This window comes from Bombus terrestris, chromosome 5, assembly GCF_910591885.1.
Source record: "Bombus terrestris chromosome 5, iyBomTerr1.2, whole genome shotgun sequence".
NCBI classification, from domain to species: domain Eukaryota; kingdom Metazoa; phylum Arthropoda; class Insecta; order Hymenoptera; family Apidae; genus Bombus; species Bombus terrestris.
The window spans coordinates 4196095-4218955 of NC_063273.1; the positions used below are offsets into that span (position 1 = coordinate 4196095).

At 41.3% G+C, this 22861-nt stretch overlaps 1 protein-coding gene and 1 long non-coding RNA gene across 5 annotated transcripts in view; one reads left to right on the forward strand and one right to left on the reverse strand.

Moving 5' to 3' along the window:
* LOC100649574 (solute carrier family 12 member 4) overlaps positions 1–22861 on the forward strand; it is a 99407-nt gene that overhangs the window by 4689 nt on the left and 71857 nt on the right. For 3 of the 4 annotated variants that reach the window (XM_012308830.3, XM_003395668.4, XM_012308831.3), the window contains exon 2: positions 8290–8352. In XM_012308830.3, the coding sequence (XP_012164220.2) occupies positions 8290–8352 (63 nt within the window). Of the gene's footprint in view, positions 1–8289; positions 8353–22861 lie in introns of those variants that run through there. The other variant, XM_020863129.2, reaches the window with a different exon arrangement.
* LOC125385071 lies at positions 21983–22783 on the reverse strand. Its single transcript, XR_007224025.1, has 2 exons — positions 22481–22783; positions 21983–22221 (listed from the first exon to the last, which is right to left on the reverse strand). It is a non-coding gene; the product is annotated as an uncharacterized LOC125385071 (long non-coding RNA).

Consider the following 22861-nt stretch of genomic DNA (forward strand, 5'->3'; position numbering starts at 1 on the left):
CAACATGGTTTGTTTACGACTGTCTACTAATCCTCGGAATTTGCTGTTTAATCCAACGTGTCCGCGGTGTATTCTCCATCTTCGCTGGCGATTTTCATTGTAACCTTCCATATTCTCCTGTTACGTGCCAACTGACTTTGACACGCTATTTTCGGTTTTTGGACGTTCTACGTTTTACACGCAGAGTAAATAGCTTAATGTTTGAGACGAGTCACGAGACTTCATCACTGTCACTTAAAGCAGAAATCTACGTTCCGAAGAGCAGGGAAACAGAGGTATTTTGCACGCAAAGAGCAAAAAATAAAACGATGGATTACAATGACCGATATTGCTCGCTCGTGTCATCAGATTCCGTGGATCGCGACGAGACACCTTTCTTAAGGAATCGTCAGGTGTCGTAGAACAAACAAAGCTCTAGTTTATTCCACCGACGTAGAATTTCAATGACTGTTTGACGAATGGTTTCTCGAGGTGTTTTACGACTTTTTTAAAGTATAGAGCAGACAGTGCCTCGGGGCGCTAGTCTCGTACGCGATTAACAGCGTTCCTCGGGAGGAAAGAAAGGTGGAAAGAGGAGGCGGCGGCGAAAGAAGAAGAGCGAGAAGGAGGAGGTGAACTAACAAGAAAGCTCTCCGCTATGTCCGCATAAATGAGGCACGTTCTAACAGATTTTTCGCTTTCAGATCGTAGATGGCATTGTGTATCCAGTGGTATCGTGCGCGTGTGTTCACGCCCGAATGTATTATGCATATACGTCTTTCCAGTGACGTATGACGCGGCGCCGCGTCGTATTACGGAGACGTAGTTCAGACGTTTTGCTAGCCATGGCAGTGTGCCAGACCTCACAGCCCTACAGTCTCCATTCCACTGCCTATGTGTTTATCAACAGAGAATTATGCTAACGTCGACCGTCGACTATGCGAACCCATGGTCCCGCCTTTTGCCGACGCGTCGCGTTTCGAGCGTTCCCAGCGTATCCGTGGAAAGATTATTTTCAGATGCCCAGTTCTTTTCAATCGAGCTCCTTCCCTCCGTTCAGTTCCTCGTTTCTTTGTAGCGCAGACTACTTGCAGAACGTGTAACGCGATTGTGAGCTTGCAAATTTTTCAGAGGATTTTGTTGCGCGTAGAGAATGTTGTTTTAATTTATCGCTGAATTTTTTCTCAGGGGTTAACGAGTGGAATTTTTAACATAGTCGTGTCTGTTGGTAGAAGTGGTTTGAAAAATAAGACAAGAACTATTCTTGGGCTGTATAACTTTCTTTCTCAAGTATTTAAATGAATATAAGAGCTCGAAATATGATGTATGAGCGCGTATAACAGAGAGAGTTACTCGAGTTACTTTTTTGCCTAAGAACTTTACAATGCTGCGAACAAAACTCCTTCCATTCGATACCTCCGAAAGAAAGAAAGAGAGTTATTTTTCAAAGTTGCCAGTATGGAGTAACTTGTTCTTCGATAAATCTTCATTCGCGGAGGGAATTCGTGGGAGCTCTCGCGAGGCATTGAAATCTCGAAGGAAACCGTCTTGTAAAACGTAACAGCGCTCGTGGGTCCGCCATTTTCCTTACAAATACGATATATCCGGTGTTCGTTTATTTGGTCGTGCGCTGGATTATTTCGGGAAACTACGATGTTGCGAGGTTGGCGAGCATTCTACTTGGCGTGTTCTGTTCCAGCATTCCCTTTGTCCGTTTCGTGGCTCCAAGTTCTTCGAAAACTCATCACCAATGAATTCTCAAAAGCGCAGCTCTTCGCGCTCCACCATCGTAAACGTAAGCGCTTTTGTCCAGAACGCGCTGGATCTGGGTCGTTTGTCTCTTTCGACGAGATCGTCGCGAGAAATTTCACGGAATTTTGCCTCCTTGTCAATGGAAAGATTCGAGTGACAGATAGCGTCAACCTTCGGTTATTTAAAGAAACACATAACTGTACATCGCGACGCTATTCGAAGTTCCGTTTTAAAAGGCTTCCGAAATTCTGCTGTTCAAAAAATTTTCTGTACGTCTAGATAGCAGAGAACGATTTGAGTTTTAATTTTCATTCGACGGATTTTTGTCAACTACATTTTAGATTTTTCGGACGCTGAAAAGCTCATTCTCGATTGCTTATCGATTGCTTAGTCGAACATGCTTATCGATCACAGCAATCTTGAGAATCTGCGAGAGCGGCGCACTTGACACAAATCTCTTTCCTTTTCTCTATCTTTCTTCTCATCTTTTATTTTTCTTTCGCTCATTGTCATCCTCTATAACCTTCTCTCATTCCTCGTATGTCCGTTCCTTTCGTCCATGCGCTCTATTTTTACCCAACTTTTATTTTCTCATATTTGCACACATCATAATCATTGTTCGATGCGCAATACAGCGCACAATAGACGAAATTATATAACAGAAAAATTATGAGAACTCTTAGCTTCGAGTTCTATTCTAAGCTTGGAGACTCGATCTCTCTCGTACGATTATTGGTATTACTTCGAACACTTTTCTATAAATTTTGTTATTCGATTGCAGAAAATATTGTCTTTTATATAATCTAATAAAAATAATATTCCAGAGACATCGCCATGAACTTTCCAAGTATAAGAACGATTTACTCCTGAAAACGATAGATCGCTCTATAAAACGATCACGTTCTCGTAAATTTGCCAACAGCTGCCGGTTATGCTTTCTCGGTCTGTTCGTGTATCGGTATCATTCCGTGGATATATTTTTAAGTTTATCCTGGACGTGATAGACGCGGCTGCAACGGAACAAAAGCAGCCGCTGCCACGACAGTTGGCGTAATTCAGATATTAATACACGACCGTCTGCCTGGACACAGGCTGGGCTGTTTCTCCTCGAGAATTTGTGACGTATCCCCGAGAATAAATGTCAATTGACACGCCGAGCTCTCGGTGGAACGATCTTTCCCACAGCTATCTGCTTCGTGCAACGTCCAACCGCTCTTACGTCGTCGCTCGCTCCAAAGATTCATGAATGAAACAGCCTCTCGGTTCGCTTCGAATTTACAAACGAAATTGCCTGGAATCGTTTAATTTAATGTAGCTAATTTGCGTCAATAATGACACCGAGTGGATCTTTGTTGTTTCTGACTCTTAACTGAGTAGGAATTATTTATCGCGATTGAAGTTGATGTGGAGATAAATAAAGGAATAGCTAATTGTAATTAGAAGTTACCAAATTTGGTTTGCATGGATATGATGATCGAACAAATATAAATTAATGTGTTAAGTACTTGAGACGACACAGTGGCAGTAGCTAACAAATTAGCACGGTAAACATTTACGATATATTTTATTATAAATAGAAGTAAGTTTTCCTCTGTAAATATTTTCTTCGAATTTAATTTCAAGTTTGATAATTTACGAAAATATCATCGAATTCTCGTCACGGAATTCTCGCGGTGAAATATCCCACGTTTCAGACGTAACACAGTTGCAACGAACATAAAACGACGCACAACTGTACACACACTCAGTTGCACGACGTTACATTCATACTTGAGATATTTTCAAAGACCTGCGGGTCGAAGAGGATCGCAAACTTTAGACACGCGGTGTCCATTGATCCCTGACTTTTCAATTAATCGTTCTGCTCTTAACCACCCACGCAATCGCGGAAGGCGGCACGCTTTGAAGCCACATTTCCATCGATTTATTTCCAACGGGCAAACGAACATGGGAAACGCGAATGGTCTTCGTAGAAAACGTGCATATTTGCAACACGCGTCTTTGCGTTTCCAATCTGATGAACATGTTCAACCGTGAGTTAAACAGCCGTGTGAAGATAATCTACACGGATTATTTAGTCAGACTGGATTTTCAGAGCTTCATAAATTCGTTGCTTTTGCTTTGAAATATTGTCTCGAAGTTCATTAATTTCTACCTTGATGATTTCTGTTCATTAGTGGCATTTTAATGAAATAATTACGACAAATGAAAAAGGGGACATTTTCGATTCAACGTTACACGATCGTCGTCTCAAACATAAATAAAAAATTAATTAGAAATTAATCAAATCGCAACGAACGCCTAACGTGTAAATTTCTAAATTACCAGATAGTGAATTATAAATACGTACATCTACTTCTAATTATCGTCTCAAAGAAATCAGGAGATCCAAAAAATTTATTAAGATGTCAGTTAAGTTACTCTTGTTAAGCGAAAACTACGTTTATGAGACATTTATCTTCGTCGTGCTGTTCCACAATCGTCACAATGACAAGCATGGTTTCCGCGAAGGTTGCCCTCGACTGGATCACGAACATCGACGTTTGATGAAGATTTAAGCGTTCAGGGTTTATTATTTAGCGAGAAAATTTCTCGGGCTTGCGTAAGACAATTGGATCAGGACGATACGCGGTCGAGACGTGGATAGGCACGCGCATAAGCAACACCCAAGCGCTAACAATTATTTTATTATTGGCCCAATTACGCCGTTATTGTTTTCACACACACGCGACGTATCACTTAAAGCGGTTTGCAGCGGCTTCTGCAATCATCCGGGTGATTCAACCGGCTGGATTTTTGCGTTTCTTCGTCCGGTCGCCCGTTGTCGCGTGCAACGCGTTTGTTACATGCGTCGTCGCGAGAAAAAATTTCCACTGACGATTTGTTTTCGTACTCTCTTGAAGGATAGAGGGAGCTGTTTCAGAAAATTTGTTTACTCCGTTTAGGAAATTTCGGAGAGAGAGCCATTTTATTCATTCTTCGTGCTTTCCTGTTGGAGTTTTCAGGCTTTCAAAGTCCTAAACCGAACTCGATCGATAAGAGGTTTCGGATAAATTGGCTGTCTTATTTCGTTTCCTGCACTGTTTAGGAGATAACGAGAAACGTGGATCGTTTAACTTCGAAAGTAGCTGAGAATTCAACAAAGCAAATTTCATGGTCCTTGCGGTAAAACGGATCCCTGGAAATTGAGTTACGTTTAAAGCCTTTTATCCTCGTGTTTGAAGCTTTCCCTATAATCCGTCGCTTTATTGAGATATTCTGGCATTATACGTAAAGCAAACTTGAAAATTCTGATGGTGGTAGCAGTAAGTTCCGTGTGCCTACGATATTGCTTTCGTGTCCAAAAGCAATTTCGACTTTAGCCCCGGGAGGGTTCCCAGTTCCTTTTCCGCTGCACCAGACGAGAAACAGGACGCCAACTGTTGTCTCTCATTTTCCTGAGTAATATTATGCGCGAAAATATGCTTCCTATCTCGCGACGTCTTGACCGTATCCAAGACGGACGACGTACTGCATAGGGATATATCTTTTTAATAAAAATTCAATTTACACCTGGCGACGAAGAGACAGGTACAAAATCAAAGTATCGATATCGAAGATTAAATGAGTTTGATTAAACGAGCGAGGAAGAAGCTACACGGGCCCTCATCTTCGTAAGTGCACGTCAAGATTCGAGGGAAGAAAAAAGAAAACGTTGGCGACCCATTTTCTCTGTTTTAAATATCTGCTGGAGTTTGCTGGAAAACGTGCACACGTTTACGCCGCGGTTTCAATATTCATCAAAATCTGTCCAAGTTTCGTACGCTTTGCCAATGTTACACATTCCCTTGTACATCCCTTGATTCGCTTCCCCTTTATCCTCCGGCGAAATCTTGTCTCCCCCGTGACACCTGAATCTCAGAGAACCGAGGCACAATTCGATTACCGGCTTTCAGCAGCGTGTGTCGCGTCGCGTCGCCCTGATTCCGAAAGTTACGAACCTATTTTTCGCGATACAGGGGAACAGCAGCTTGTGACACGAGCGCAGATACCAATGACGAGAAATTTCTAGTCGCGTTTCTTTGTACGATGTCGTGCACAAGGAGGATGCGATATGACGTATCGTATCTGATATCGCTGTGAGAAACTCTTTCAAAGAGAATGGATGAAAATGTCTTTTTGCATTAGGACTTGAATTTCTTTTCTACGGTTTACCTTCTATTTCGATGCAGCACCGTTATTTCTTACTTGATCTGACAACGAGTAAAAGTAGGTTAATTCGAGTCTATTAATCAGCTACGTCCACTGAAAATTGAAACCGAATCACCAAAATGTCGTTGCTCGTTTCTCCAAATCCTCCGGGATTTCTAACCCCTAAGAATTCAATCCAAACTCCCCCTAGCGTATGCCGTTCCATTAACAAATTACTATAATACGATAAGCCAGTATAATACGTTGCTACATCGTGTAGCATTTTAACGTGCACCAATAATAATCGACCAGGCGAGGCAGTACGAAATGCGAAAAATTGTAGGTTCGAAAGATCGAGATAACGCACGCGGATGCAGTGTCACGTTCAGTGTCACTTTATCTTGCCGAGGAGGAAACGATGTCTGGGCTGATCTCCGTGGGCACCGAGTTCCGATGTCACGTTCCGGGGCTCGCTATCGCGAGCTGTTGATGAGCGTCAACAACGATCAGCAAACGAGCCTGTAATTTCGAGAATCAACGGGTGTCGCGTCGAATGTCGTTCCTCTTTATATTTTCTATCGTATCGCCTGCTCGTGTTATATCTTATCGAAACTATCGTCGTGATTGCACTCGCAAACATCGAAATAGGTGTCCATCCTTGGTCCATTTGTTCGCTAGCTTCTTCTTCTTCTTCTATTATAGTTCGTGTCTGCGTATATGACACACCTTGTAATCTTCGAGATCGAGTGTGACTTCTTGATGATCAAATGTAGGATACGTGACACTTCGTTTTCCTCTCTTCTTCTTTTACTTCCGCGACATGCTACGCTCGAGCAATATATCTTATAACTTACTACTTCTCATTTCAAAATTTCTTTTTATCGTTGCATTGCCTGTCACGTGTCACAGGTTTTCATGATTCACAGAAGTGTTTTTAAATTGATTCGATTCCCCCACACGCGGGGCATTAATGTTATTGCTTTTATCCGCTAATATCGCGGAGAGCTTTCGTCCAAGACAATGTTCCTCGCTCGATATCTTCGCTAAACTAATATTTTTCTGGCATCTAGATTTTCTTATGGAAAACCGTGTAGAGGAAGTTACGTTTTTAATTAAAAAATTAGCCAGCGAATAAATGGACGAAACATTAGTACGATGATTTAGATCAAAGGACTCATATCGAAATATACAAAACGTTTTAGAAGTAAATTTTCTAAATCGGAAGTTTCTTGACCGTACGATATTTCATAGAACACCAGTTGTGCCGGGGAGGCGTCTGTTTGGGTAGCGGTATCAAAAAATTGATAACGACGAGCTCTCATCTTACGTCAAGAATTATTCGGTCGCCTGTACGCGCCGTGTAAATCTTTGTGACACCATCTTCACCATCTCCAATGCACGCGCCGAACGCCAACGCCAGCAATTTCTCGTTTGATTTTAATACGAGCGGAAAGTATTCCGTGAGTTACCTCGGATGAAATTCACCGTGCTGCAAAATATTTTCGACCGCCTTATTTTTCAGTGTGCTTGAAATTCCAAGGATTTCGTATATGCGAATATAATTGGGAAAATATAATTTCTCGCGTGAAAATTTTGTTAGACCAACTTTCAAGCTGACAATGGAAAAAGATCGATTTAACGTCGCGTGAGTGAAACGACGAACTACGTAGTGGATTAAACGTTCATAGAAAATTCACAGAAACTTTTTAAGTAATAAATACTGAAACGTAAGGAACGTGTGTCCTTCTGTTACGCTATTAATACGCGTTTATATTTGTCGAGCAAAGAAGAAGAAGCTCAGAGGATTCTGGATGGTTTCAAGCGTATCAGAAGGAATCTGTACGCGTAACCGGGCGAAAATCATGTGAAAATCTTTGGCTGGTACGTGCCGGTTTAAAGGCTATCAGAGCTACGAGTGTCTGCACACGTTACGCGTTGCATAATATATTTTCAGGAGGGTCGTTTAAGATGGGTCGGGGGTGTACACGTCTCCGTTCTCCCTTCTGCACCCGCTCTGCCTCTCTGCCGGCAGGGTTTCATCGACCAATCGGTGTTGGGGTGGAGCTTAAACCGCACCACGGCGTCAGCAGCTCTTCTCTTTCGCGAAGGCCTTCCTCTGTTTCACCTACATTTACGCCTCTTGTGTCTCTACCCCTTTTACCTGGTCTATATACGGTTCAGAGGCTTTTCCAAGGCCCCTCGTCGATGCCAGTGCCGCTGCCGATCAAAATCAGCGATACGTGACTTCGATCGTCGACACCTTTTGGCTAATTTTTTTTTCTTTCCTTCCCCCCTCGTCATTACGTACGGTCCACTTCTCGCTACGTGTGTCTATACTCGAATAATTAAATTGACGTTGAACTGACGGAAGGTGAATTTTGCTTTCAGATCCGCCACTGAATGGAGCCCAATTGGAGCATCAACATCTCGTCCCTAAGTCTGCTAGCGAATGTAAGTCGATTAAAATTCCTTGTTGTTGGTTGCTTAATTGATAAACTAACATTTATTTCGTAAAAGATAGAGATTACCTCGAGTCTCGGAATCACGGTACGAACAAAGACAGATATAAACATAGACAGATAAGATAGATATCTAGTAAAATTTTCTAGATAGGATTAACGTTTGTATTTACTTTGTTCGGAAACTCGTAAAAAGAACAAACAAACGTTCATTCTGATTGCTGTAAAAGGTACTGTCTGCGTCTTCATTCGTCCCTTTATTCGTTTCAAACTTATCTGAGCCTCTTTTTCTCACCCTGGAACTCGTATTTTTCCGCACAAAGGGGAAACTAGGTAGACGTATATACGTAGTCAACATCTGATCTATACCCCGCTAGAGGATTTCCACGTGACTTTTCCATTCTACGGCGGCTGGATAGGCTCCGTGGAAGAGGCTTCGCCAACTTTCTCGTTTTCTCCCTTTTCTTTCGCGCCTCATTGTCGGGACGAGTTAAAAAGAAACTCCTCCGGCTGCATGAAGAGCAACGAGAGGCCGATCGATGAGAGAACAGAGGGATTCGTTATCATGCTATCCACCCTTCATGGTCGTAGCCTCCGAGGGGCTATCTTTCTTCGACTTATCCATTTATTCGATCTTCTGTGTGTGATGTCTAGGTCAACAATGATTTCTAGCGATTGCACTTTCATGCACCTTGATCGTCTATCGAACGTCGATATCGAAAAATATCTTTCATGATATTTTTGTAGTGCTGCAATTATTATTATCTTAGCAAAGCCTTGCCCTACCTTGGGCATCAACACGATGCACTAGCCCGAGGACGTATTTGTAAAAACAGGGAAATTAGCATTTATCTTCGAGCACGTATTTTTCAACACGTATTCCTCTAATAAATATAGAAGAGCCGCTACATTTTATCAACTCCCATTGATATTATAATTATCTCGTAAAAAGCCGCTTTCCACTGTTCTAAGCGCGTTGCTGACAAGCTGCACCGTCAGCTATCTCCAGCGTCACACGCAGTTCCAGCGTATCAAATTTAAACGGGATCCTTTTTCCAACATTCTTTTTCCGAAACATTTTTCACCGCATTCGACAGGGGACAGAAAAGAAAGAAAAAGATTATCGGACCAGCGATACAACGTTTCGCGTATTGTAGCTGTTATTTACAGTGACACTTTTTCGTGGCTGTTACAAAAGAAGGGAGTGGAAGGGGGTTAAGAACGAAAAGGAACCGCACGGCTTTCGGGTTGCAGGAACCGCTTCTGACCCGAATCGTCGATTGTTGCTCGGTCGCGAGCGATAAATTCGCGAGTTATATGGGGCACCGGCCGAGTTCACCAGGAGGTGTTTGTAGGAGGGCGAGGACCGGCTACAGGGAATGTCTCCTCGACCCAATTCCCAGCGGTCGCAGATTATACGCACCCAATGCGGCGTTTCGCATCCGCCACTCGTGTACCGTGTCCAGTGCCTAAATCGCGAGCTTTCGATTCCCTCGCTTACCTCTCGATGACCAACTGCTGCTCATCACGAAAATCCTTCCTTTGACTCGCTTTTTGACGAAGTCCTTTCGACCACGCTGGTTAGGCCAAGTTACAAAGCGATCAGCCTGGATTTGGAACGCGTTTGCCAAGTTTTCTGGGAGAACTCGAGCGCAATGCACACAGACAGCTTTAATTCATCAGATGTTTATATGCCAACGATTACAAGGATTAAAAAGTCTGACTTTTATTTCATACACAGCTTGGTAATATGGTTTGTTGTTAAGATCAAAGCTAAAATTTACTTCGAAGGAAATCTCTGGAGATTTTTAATGTTCGATGAAAGGTTAAACATTAGGGTAGCAATATAATTCGGACGCCTATGGAGAAATAAATAAAATAGGAGAAAATATGTGGAAAGTTATAATATAAAAGATATAGAAATATAAATACACGCAGAGTATGCAACTTTAAGGACGATTAGCGTCGTCGATTAAACTTTTCACTTTCTCTCTGATTGTTGCACCGTCAATTGATCGATCGAGTATTTTTACCTGGCTCTTCTCGAAGCCATGAATTTTGTTTTCCTGAAAGTTTCGCCGGAGAGTTTCGAGCTTGCAACTCGTTGCAGCTAAAGTACACCATAAATATCCATTGCCGGGGCAACTTTGATAATCCTGCTAACAAAGTTGCCAGCAATTAATCCTCAAATATCTGTCCAGTCACTTGCATCGTGTTCATCTGGAATCAATCTGCATTAAATACAACGGAGACCAGAGGCAAAGATATTTCTCTCTAATTTGTCATTTGAGCGAAGTTTGTCTAACAAATGCGTTCGGCGAACAATCTATCCTACCCACGTATCGTCCAATTACGTTGTATCGTGTCGCGTGTAATGAATTTGCGGGCTCGATATCGATGCTTTTGTTCGTCGCGTCGGATACCTTCGGTTTTCCTTGTTTGTTTCAAAGCCGCGCCGTTCAACGCGTAATTTATATAATTACGAGAATACTAATTCCCCCTATTACCGGTGGTAACGCCATTAAAATAGAAAGCAGGATGAATTATCGATTACCTAGACAGCGGGGGTACGTCTAGATTAGTTCTCGGATAACAGTGAAAACGTGGCTGTGATAACGTCACCGTACTGTGTACACAGATTCGATAATTCGCTGTAAATTATTTGTTCGTTAATTTCCTTTTCTCGATTATCTAATAATTAGCGTAGTTCTCTTTGTCAAACGACGTCGATTAATGTTCACCATGGCAGAAGAAACGAGGCGAACAGAGAAAATAGAAAGGAACAGTTCTATTCTGGCATCGTGTTTCTCGTGGTTTAATTATTCGTTAATTGGATAAACGTGGCGGCTAGAGAAACACCTTAATCCCATGATATTTCATAATCGCGTGAAACAACCGTTTACTCCTCGTGGAACGTGCGAAATAGGTGGAATAGGGGAAAGAGACGCTTTTGTACGTTGAACGTTTAAGCGAGCCATTCTCGAAATTTTTAGCAGGAAACGGGCATTACGTTAAAGCTTCCGGACTGCTTTTGATCCGAGCTTTAAAAGCCATTTCAGATAAGTGGCGAGATAGCTCTCGATCCGCCATAACTTTCAATTTTTTTAACTTAAAAGACCTTCGTTTTCATACTCGCAGGGTAACCGGTACCTAATTACGTCTGTAAGATTCAATCGAAGACTAATTACACTAATTTCACATGTGATTAGTGTCACACCTTTATCGACGCTGTGTTCATCGTATTTTTATCGCTCTTATTAGCAGAATCTGTCACTCGCAATAAATAATCACATCAAACTCTCGTTTTACAACATACATGATTTACAACATTTACAACATTTTTTTTTTATTTGGAAGAATTTTACAATCAATTCTCATTGAGAATTATAAGTAAATTATTTTGGCGTGGTACTATAACTTGAATAATAAGTGTTTACTGTATGTTTGATTCTAGTATACTCTACTGTTTAAATCTAAAAGGGTACGAAGAAAATGGTAGTGAAATTGTATCTTCTTCGAATCCTAGCAGAATCACTGCGACGCGTAATTTTCCATTTCTTCAAGCGCGTTCTACGTATTCATGATTGGTTATAAAGCCGCAATAATTTATATACGACGCCGGCTAGCTCATAGAATTTTAATAATGCCGCGGTCATAAATCGGGCCGAAGGACGCCGATAAATATAGCAACGCGTTAAAAAATTGACGTCTATCGTTCGATCGGGTCGAGAGAATAATTAATCGATGTTCCGGTATCGGAGCTGGTGAGACACGGGCCAAGACGCGAATCGCGCGACGTTGGTAGTCCCAATTGCCGGTTCGAATGTGCCGTTCGAAATTTGATTAGGTTAATTGAATAACGAGCTTATTTCGGTGGCCGAGCTACCAGTTGGACGAAGCCATCGTTTCGCTTCAGAATTAAACAGCCGGGACACGAATCTACGGCCCAGCGTACGCGATATAAACGACTTAGTTGAACGAGGAATGCGGAATGCATCGGTGCTATCCTATTGATTACTTTGGTTTCACTCGTCGTCGAGAACGCCTGTCGATTGAACCGAACCGGACGCTCTTGGAATCTCAATGATTTTTCATTCGACTTTCCGCTGGAATTCTCCAACAATGTCTCGAAAACAGTGAGATATATTTATCGTTTTAATAACATTCAAATACAATAATCGGATAAGATTCTGACAAAGTGTTTATACAAGAGTGAAATACATCTGCCTTTTCGATAACGTTTATAGAAAAGGAAATCTGATAATGAGATAAGATGCCTGTATATAGAACGCCTCCGAAACAGTGAAATATTCATATTTCCGATAACGTTGATAGTAAGAGCTGGAGAATAAGACTGACGATTGGACAAGATTCTTGAATAATGGATAAAATGTCAGCGACGAATAATAAAGAGGCGGTCTTAAATAGCAAGGTAGCGAAAAAACAGCCTGCAGCGTACATCTTTATATAGTTAAAAAGAAATGTGTTTTATGGCGTATAAAAGGAATTGCGTAGACAGGTATATCGACTGGGGTTTGCCAGTTAATCTTCACTCTGGCATTTTTACGGTTCTATAATTTGATAGCTTTATGACAGGCGATTTTTACGGGACAATGATTCGCCGGTCCAAGGTTCCTGTGGTTCGATAACTGTGCGATCGGGAAGTTGGTAAAGGCCAGTGGTCTTGTTTGATTCGCTGTTATTTCGATAAACTAATATTTCCACGCGCTGCCATAATTAAATTGTTGTCGAACTCCGTTGCCCCGCTTAACCGTGGCGTAATTAGATTCTACCTGGCCTCACTCCCCTCTTATTTATACGGATAGTTTCGGAGAACGATAGTTTCGAAGTGTTTGATCTCGTTCGCGTTCTCGGCTTCCGCTACGGTAAATTAACGAACCTACAGATATATACACGCGTACGTGTATAGACGATAGAATCGCTTGAGATTTCGATTGGTGATTAGATTTCCGTGTGTGATCCGCGATCCAACGTCGCGAACGATCGGTAGATCAAGCGAGCCGGGCTATTATCGATTCGTGGCAAGTCCCAAGGCCACTTTCCACAATCGTTTAGCATTACGCGGTCATGTGGGCGCATGGCCTCTGCTCCCAGCGTCTAATCGCCTACTTAGACGTACACGTCTCGTGTTTACGGATACTCGTCCATGCGAATAATAATAATAATAATCGCGCTGTAAGCAGTATTTTACATACGACGACGTGGATGAGATCGAATGACTGTAATTAAGTAACTTTCTAGCTGGGAATTTGCTTTTTTTTTTTAAAACAGGAAATTTTATCTTTTCTGCTATTCTTTCTTTATCTATCGAATCCTCTCAATCTTTTGTAACGTGCGCTGCGTTTAATAACTCAGTGTCACGTAATTTCTCGTCGCGTTATATTCATGGAAACGAAATAATCAGAAAAATATGTCGTTAAATAAATGATAGATGTCGATGTCTCGATCTTTCATCGATGCACAAGCTGAAAGACGAAATACGCGATGTTCTGTTCAGAGGAAACTCGGGTCGTATCAAAGTAGAGTAAACAAGAATCTTACGCGTTTCGGGAGTTGTCTGAAAATCATGAAAGTCTTCTTACACTCTTATTGCCAGCGTTCCCTGATAATACGCCGGAACAGAATCTCCCCTTTGTACTTACACACAACGTGCTCGATTCGAGGACATTTAATATGTTCCTATCTCGAGTAACATGCGAATATTTCATCTATCCATTATTTCGCTGAAACCTGGAAGAGAAGAAGGAAACAGAAGGGCAAAGGAGGAAGATACGAGTAGGTTCTCGAGTGGTTGGTATGGCAGCATTTATCTTCCGTATTTAGGAATTTCGATCGATTCTCATTTATGAAAAAGGAGCTCTCGATCCAGATGAAATTCCATCGACGATATCGATTTTATTTTCCTTCAATTTTTATATCCTAATAAGCTTCGCGATCCTCAATTTTCTTCTGTTTCTCTTTACTTTTGTTATCGCATTTTTATTCCGTTCCCGAATATGCAATAAGCATAAAAATATCGAATGTTCACTGATGAGAGAGAGTCGAATGCCGAGGTTGAGAAAATCGTCGATTAACGCGCAGAGAAATTCCTTGAAAAGGTAACTCGCTTCGTCGTTGGAACTAATTTTAGTAACCTGACGATAAATTCCCACCCCAGGAGTCGTTTATCTTTTGGAACTGCATTTTTTCTTCCGTGAAATTGGGAAAGTTCCCCTTGTGTCTAATTCTTGAATAATACCCGGCGAATTTAGCTTCTTCGTAATATGCGCGTGTCTTACATTTTGTATCTTACGTTTTGTCCATTTTTCTTCTCTTTACTGCTTTTTCACTCTTAAGAAAGAATTTTAAGAGTCAACGAGATGAAACATTCATTAGGAAATATCTAGAGAAGTAAAATGTTGCATGTTCTCGATGGTGTTCGAAGTAAAATACGTGCGTAAAATATTTAACGAGGCACAAACATTTACGTGCGTACAACGACGCCTGTAAAACTATACTTAAAGCAAAAATCGTAATGGAAAATTCCATTATCAGGCAGAATTTATCGAATGAAATTTTGTTTAATATAAAAACAGACTTTGAGAGTTTCCTAGTTCCAGAAATAGCAATCTATCAAATATTCGCGCCTTAATAAAATATATATATATGCTTTCTAAATTATTAGTTTACATCCGTTGTATCTGAGTTTCTACATTTAGTCGTACCGTCTCTTCGTGATCGATCAATTTTTCGATCTAATTCTGGAAATTTCGAAATTTCCCTAGTCGGTTCCACTAGTTTCCACGATAATCGACGCGCATTGTGTTATCGAATTTTCATCAAGAAACCACCGCGAAGGCCGACGAGATTAAAGTCGTTACTAGTCCGTTAATAGAGACATGGCAGGTTCATCTGGTCGAGATCTTCGCACGAAGACGTGCGGCCTTGAACCAAGCTTTTCTACCTTCACCCTCAATGCGCCGACCCTGATAACCTTATTTATAAACTCGGGCCACTATCTCGTTGCCTACAGGCTTTACTCTTCAATTTCATCCTTCTGCGAAACTAGAAGGTCAATTCGACACCAATCTCGAAGATTCTACAACCTTTATTTTCTCGCGCTTTCAAAGAAACTTCGTTATTTCGCGATTCACGATAACACAATCGACAATATTTCAGGCGTTCGAACGAAATTCAAAATGGAAATTCACCCTTTCAACGTGCATTTCCGGATATACTCGCAGGGAACGTCGCAAGAGAGAAACAGGAATTTTCTTAAGAAGCAAATGGCAAAAGATCACGCTTGGAATCTTCTTGATGAATTGCGCGCAAGTTTCATAACAATTTTCTACGTATTCGAGGTACGCCGCGTCGTCCAGCATTCCGCTAATTGCGCTTCTCTGTCCATCGAGTATGCGATTTCTAGAAAAAACGGACTTTGGCCGTAAATCTTCGTCGTGGTAACACGAAATGAAGTGTGTCGCTGCTGCATTCCCGATTTTCTGTTCTCGATTCCGGCTGATCGTTTCGTTACTGGAAATCGAAAGAGTTCCAACCTCCAAAATAACGATGGCGAAGTTCATTGGCTGCGACCTTATTCCAGCCATATTCTCCTGAACGCAGACCTCGATCGTTAACTGGGGCATGGCACGCAATTTCTATCCTAGACCTTCGTGCCCGACGTTTCCCTATCGAGCGATCCTTCGCCGCGATAATTGCCTGTATAACCGGTGATCTTGAGACGATATTATATATTCGTCGCTAATACGACGAAAGCCAAAACATCACGCTTCCTGCGGAATAGTTTCCGCCGGAATCGCTTTGTGTTTTCTGTTACGATCCGTTACGCTTCTCTGTCTCGTTACGATCGCAGGTGTACAGTATCGATCCAGTCGAGGGTTGTATCGTAGCCCAGTGCCGAGGTCGCGTATATCGTAGGCGAGTGTGAATTTTTCCCTGATTGCTTCAATTTTTGCGGGAAACGTCGATTTCCATATGGACTCCGGTATTTATAAGCTTTGTTTCGTATTATCTGCCACAGTGGATCGGTTTTCGCGTCTGAAATATCGATTCCAGCGCACTCTGCACGAAACATACGAGGCACATCTTCATATCATGTAACGCTGCGTGCCACAATTTCGATAGTACAATATCGTGCCGCGTTCTACCGCGTACATCTCGCGTCATCTGTGAATGTTACATTCACGCGTATACTGTGTTTCCAAGCTGTTCAATTTTTTCCGAAACCATTGTTCTTTTCGAATCGATCGAAGTAAATTTCCAGCCCGTTTCAAAACATGTGTATCATCGACCCTTGATCGAATTTACAACTACACGGCATACAGTTCGGTCAATTAAAGGCACGTCTGTAAACAGATTAAGGAGGAGAAGGTACCGTATTCGCGACAGGTCGAGGGTGTGGCAAAACCACCCTGACCGACAACGTCTTGACGTGACATCGCGCTGAGGCCCTGAACTGAATCGAGGTTCATTGTCTGTGACCTTACCTCGCCTGCTGTGCAGCCTTATTCATAAATGCAGGGTTCTCGATTGTTAACTGGCGCCAGGCATGCGATCTATCGCTCGTGCACCCTTCTCACCCTTCGAACTGTCGACAGGGGCTGCACGGATACGACAACAGTTACACAAGTGCTCGGTAGTATAGAGCGAAGCTGCTTGTGTTTCTTGGAGAAACTGCCGACCCGACCTTCCTGCCATGCAGTCTCTCGATCAATCGAATCGACCGATTCTTGGAATATTTCGCGGGATTTCGAGATGCATAGCTTGGAAGATTTGTGGTTTCGTTTTCGGCGCAATGTGAGTGGGAAAAAATTTGCCAATTTCGAAATCTTTTCACGTGAAACGTAAAATTCGTCTTTTCACGTGTTATCAGTTCTCTACGTATTGTTAGGAATTTATTTTTTATCATCCGAAAACAACGAGCCAAGTATTATCTTCGGTCGTGATAGTACAGAAGATATTTTAATCCCAATTTGTATACGTTGCAAAGTAGAGAATATCTTCGTCTCAATTTTATTGCGATATCTTAACGCGTATCTTAATTGAGTTTAAGATCAGTTCGAAAATGTATAGACGCGAATAGAATAAGAGAAAGAGATTAAAGCGAAAAGAAAATTTATTCGTCAGATGCTATCGCCGAATCTCGTCGTTGTTATCTATAAACCTGTGATTAGAGGATTTTAATTGGATGTTCGACGTCACGGAACGACTTTAGTCGCGCGGGTTTGAGTCGTAAAAATGACTCCCGCGGCACCACGAGTAAACTGTAACGGAGCTGGCAACACGGAGGGAGCGTAATTGTCCTAATTAAATTCACGACACCGGCGCTTTCGCAGAGAAGTTTTAATGAAACGTTAGCGGAACAGTACGGCCCCGAGGAAACGGTGAAACTAGCCGTCATCCACGTTTCCATCGTTCTATCGCATCCACGCTGCCTTTTTCCAATTTCATCCAATCCCTTTTCTGTAATTTACCGTTGTAGATTACCGTATATTACTCGAAACAGATAAGATATCGTCGTGTCACGATTCAGACGATATGCAAATCGTTACGAATATTAGTATCGATTCGTAAATCGTAAATAACGTTAACGGAAGACACGAAGGATCAGCGGAAGAAAATGCTAAAAGGTTTCTTCTGTACTAACAGAACAAATGGAAGATTGGTTGGCTTTTTCTTTTTTCTTTTTTTTTTTTATTATTTAATTTGTACTTTACAATTTGTCCAGCTGGACATTTGGTAAATTTTTCTAACTTAATTGCTAAATAACATGTGGATTGCTACCCCCAGCGAGATACGATCTTCGAGTTTGACTATTTTATTTCTTTAGTGAGGTCAGTGGGGTGCTTTCTTTTTAGTCTTCTTTCAATGAAAGTTTTACTCGCTTCAGCAGCCAGCTGGTTTGGATGTGTTGCCGTTCTTTCCTTGTATTTTTCTGCCGATTTCTTCTTTGATCGTTGGTATTTTTAAGTCTTTGCAGATTGGTTGGTTAGCCACATTTTAGAAATCAAACAGAAACGGACCATCCTTCTAATCCTCTTGGTTCGCAAACATTCAAAATGTCCTGTTCTCTCGCGATGAATTTTATAAGCAGAAAAGTCCAGTCTTTAAGAACCTTTGTATTTATTTATTTCACGAAATAGCCGCAGTTTACGCAGTCAACGTCTCTATATTAAAATTTCCAGGTTGTACTCTCTTCTTATTTCTTAGCCGATTTACCTTAGGATCTAAAATACCAATTCCTATATTTTACACGATATAGAGTCTCGCAGTTCCATGAATGATCTTTTACACAAGTCACCTTGTGTATTGCACGTTTTGAACGGGGAAATGTTGGCTGCAGCAGCTGGAGAACGCTGTCACTGTCGATCCAGGGGACAAAAAGGTGTCGAGCGTGCTTTCATTAGAAGGAGCAGCGGTCGTAAATTTAATTGGACCGAATTTAGTTCTTTAATTCTTAGCGGCGCATGCCGCGAAAAGGCGAGCCCCCATTGTGTCGCAGGCTCCTCTCCGTAAACCTTAATAACGAGAATAATAGACCCACCTAACACACCTGGTGCTCACGAAAAAACGGTTTTCCGATTTCGTTGCCAATCATCTTTATACGAAGCTACAATAATACGTAAGATATTCTGTTGAAGTGGATCTCACTTCAAGCAAAACTCCGCATCTTTTCTGATGTTTAGCTTTCTTAATTCTCGAAGCCATTGAATATTGTTTATCAGTAATCAATGTGAGAGGCCTCTCAGCCCCATAGCCTTTTCTAGGAACATGTCTTGCACAAATGATGCAGCCGGGTACAGATAGGCTAATTTTCGTAATTGTATAAATACCCATAGCCAGCGTGCGGATCTGCACTAGCATACACATTGTATTTATATTTAACACTAGAACTACCGATAATTAACATAAAGCTATTTCTACCAAAACCAGTGAAAATGACTGGTCTTTAAAAAATAAGTAATAATAGAATATTTTTAGCGATCGATCCGGAATTTTCCTGATAACTGATATAATTATATCGAATGATACGGAGTAAAAATTTTAAAAACGTATGGGGAGTTGTACAAAACGAGGAAACTGATTAATTGGGCTTCGATAAACACATTGCAGAACCCTTTTACACTTTGACAAGTACCAGCCATTTTGACTGGCATTGGTATAAGTAGCCTCGATACAAAATTATTTTTAGTTTGAATACATAAAAAACAAAATGAAATTCATTATATTATTCTTTTAGTTATCGTTACGAAAGTCATTACATCATTGCGAAAAAAAGATATAATATGAAGTAGGAATTTTATAATGAAATTGTAAAACCAGTCAATTGGAATGGTGTGATAGTTCTAATGTTATCTTACTTAAAATATATTTCTATTATACATTCTATTATTCTATACATTCTATACATTCTATTCTATTATACATTCGTCCACGCATCTCCTCTCTCTCTCTCTTTCTCTCTCTCTATTACGAGATAAAACCTTAACATATTCCACATACGATATTGTCATATTTTTGGGCTGACAACTATTCATTTATCTTATTGTTAAGATCCGTGTTACCACCTACGCGAGAAGGAGACATCTCCAAGTGTCAATTACTTGGGTTGAGGTCTAAAGTTGCTGATGGTTTTGATCTATGATCAACGGTATCTGGGATGGTCGACTCGTCTTGGAATTACCATGTTCTTTGGGGTTTCCCACGACTATCTCGCTTCGATCGCTGAGTGGTTAGCATAAACTTAGTTGCCATTATACAGGCTTGTACGTGATTTAACGTGTCTCGTTGCCTTTTAGCTCTATTGAATCTTCTTGCCATTACACCTTACTATCGCATTTTGCTATTGCATCGATCATTCTATCGAGAACGCGTTACTTCTCAGCAACGGAGATTAACCGACGAGGCAAGATCGTTTGTCATCTTTAATGCTCGTCTTCCGTGGTTACCGTGGATGTAGCATTGCAGGAGATAAATCTTGCTGCTTGCCATTTTTCATTATTCTCGGACTCGAGAAGGAAATTTCAGAAAAAACAGTTGCTTGTTATTCATCTGACGGTAATTCGGAATTTCGAGAAGACTTGGTATCGTTTTGCCTGTTCTCAAGAAGTAATTTCCAAGCATGATTCTAATATTTCATTATCAAAGATACAAGCTGTCAGAACCGATGTTTCTCGTGGATAATTTATCATTCTTGTTTAGAGTTGTTCGTCTTGGACACCTACGCTGGTCTCGTTGAATACGAAGCTGACAGCTACTCGAGTAAACGAAACTTGAACGTCATCTTACAGACTTCTTTGCTACCTTATATTTCACAATATTTCACGAATATCGAGATTAAAGTGAAAAGCGGAGCAGCTCGCAGTAGCTCCAGTTTGACAACATTCTTCCGTCCACTAATACTTCCGTAAAGAGGATTTCTTCGTGATAATGGCTTATCAAACTTGTCTGTCGTAGTTTTTGCGCCAACTCGTGGAAACTTTTTACGTCACGTTAGGGTAGACTTTAGAAGTCGCTCGAGATCGAAGTTGTCGGTGGCTACACGTTCCCGGAGATATTACAGTTTTATTCATTCGCGAGATTCGAGTGCTTTATGCGAAGGAAACAATAGAAAGCCGGCGATCGCGCGAAACGTCTGCTATGTTTACGTAACATTTGTTAACGTTTTCTAAAGTTCAGTCGAATTACTTTTTAAGAACCGCGAATTTGTCCGACAGTGATGCTTGACAAATATGTAGAAGTTTATGTGTAGAGGATGGTTGATCGGTGAGGTTTAATGGACGAGATTGCTCGTTGTTAAAACCGTGGAATATATTTAAAATGATAAATTAGTATACAGATAATGTAAAAACGCTCATACTAATCGATTCGCTAAGACAGTGTATAAGTCGTAAAATAGGATCGCTAATGACTCGTTAATTGGATCGCTGATAATTCGTTGATAACTGGTTGATAACTGATCGACAACTGACTGTAACTCATTTCCTTGTGATCGCGTCCGCTTATTTATACTGGTTGGGGGAGAGTCGAAAAATTTATTTATTCTTACATTACGTGTATCCTAACGATCTTGATACTCCGAGACAAAACAACAACATGATTTGAATTGTTCTTTAACTCACGTGCCGCTACAAATATTTCAACGCAAACATTGGTCATAATCTGCATTGGAATAACTGGTCGAACGATTCGCGAAATTCTCGATACACAGGGAACAATCAGAGGAAATACAAGACAGACTGGACTTGAAATCGGAAGATAAGGTAAACGAGAAGCTTTTGAGAATAAAAGGGCGAAATGGAGCATGTAGTGGTCCGGTTTCGAGGCTGTATTTCAGAATTGGAGTCCGTAAGAGGATTCTACGATAAAGGGATTCGCCGTCTGGCCGCGGGGAAATAAAAATAAATAGTTTCGTTTAACGACGAGTCGATCGGCTTTCGACCGTCTGCTCTCGCCTTTTCTCTAGCTTGTCTCGCTTTTTGTTCGGATATCGAAACGCTCGTAACAATAAAAGAGAGAAAAGAGGCAAGCCAGTCGTTTGTCGCTGCAACGTCGTTGAATTATCGCCGATGATAAATCGTAGGTGTATTTTTCAAACTCGATACAGTTGAATGTTAAATTTCCGCGAGGTATTGTGTGTGGTTAAGTTAAAAGCATAAAATTCGCCATGTAACCCGTTCGACCTGATCGATCATCTGGAGTTCGCGTTGAAACCAGTGCCGCCCTATCTGTTCTCGATTACACGATCGACCCTCGTTGAGCCTTCGTTGTACCGCGATGTCGATTCCAAACATCGTGAACGGCCTATGGCGTCTAATACGTAGCAAACTGAACCGTATAGCTATAGAAAGGAAAGAAAAATGGTTAATCGTTGAGAAAATCATTGGAGCCTGCAGGACATACTTGTAGAAAGATCGTTGGAACCAAACCTAGATATTTATTCGATCAGATAATACGTAGTTACTTCTACTAACTGAGACACAGCCACTCATTCTGCAAACTTTACCGCTATATAAACTTTCTGCTTCGCGTTAAACGACGTCAAGGAGTTAATCGAAAATACATCTTAGACTTTGAAATTTTCAACGACCTATACTAACCTATATTCCGCTAAGTTCTCCAACTTTTCTTGCCCAAGATTTGCTAGCACGAGTTTCTCGTACCATTCGTTCTCTCCAATGAGCGGTTATCTACACATAAAGAGGATCATAAAAAGGACCGTACGTTTATCCTTATTACCGCAGCCGATCCAAGAACTCTTTAGTACTACCTGTTAAACTCTAAACGAGTTTAACCAATCTCCGATCCAGTCTTGCCGCAAGATCCAACGAAATCGATTCTACGAGCCTACGATAAACGTCGGTTTAAGTCTAAAACAGAGGATTTCATTCCAAATGCGTGCGATTCGCTTCATCCATTGGACTTGGACAGAAGCACGTGTCGCGGACGAAAACACGTCCTAAGGACGTCCTTCGTTGCCA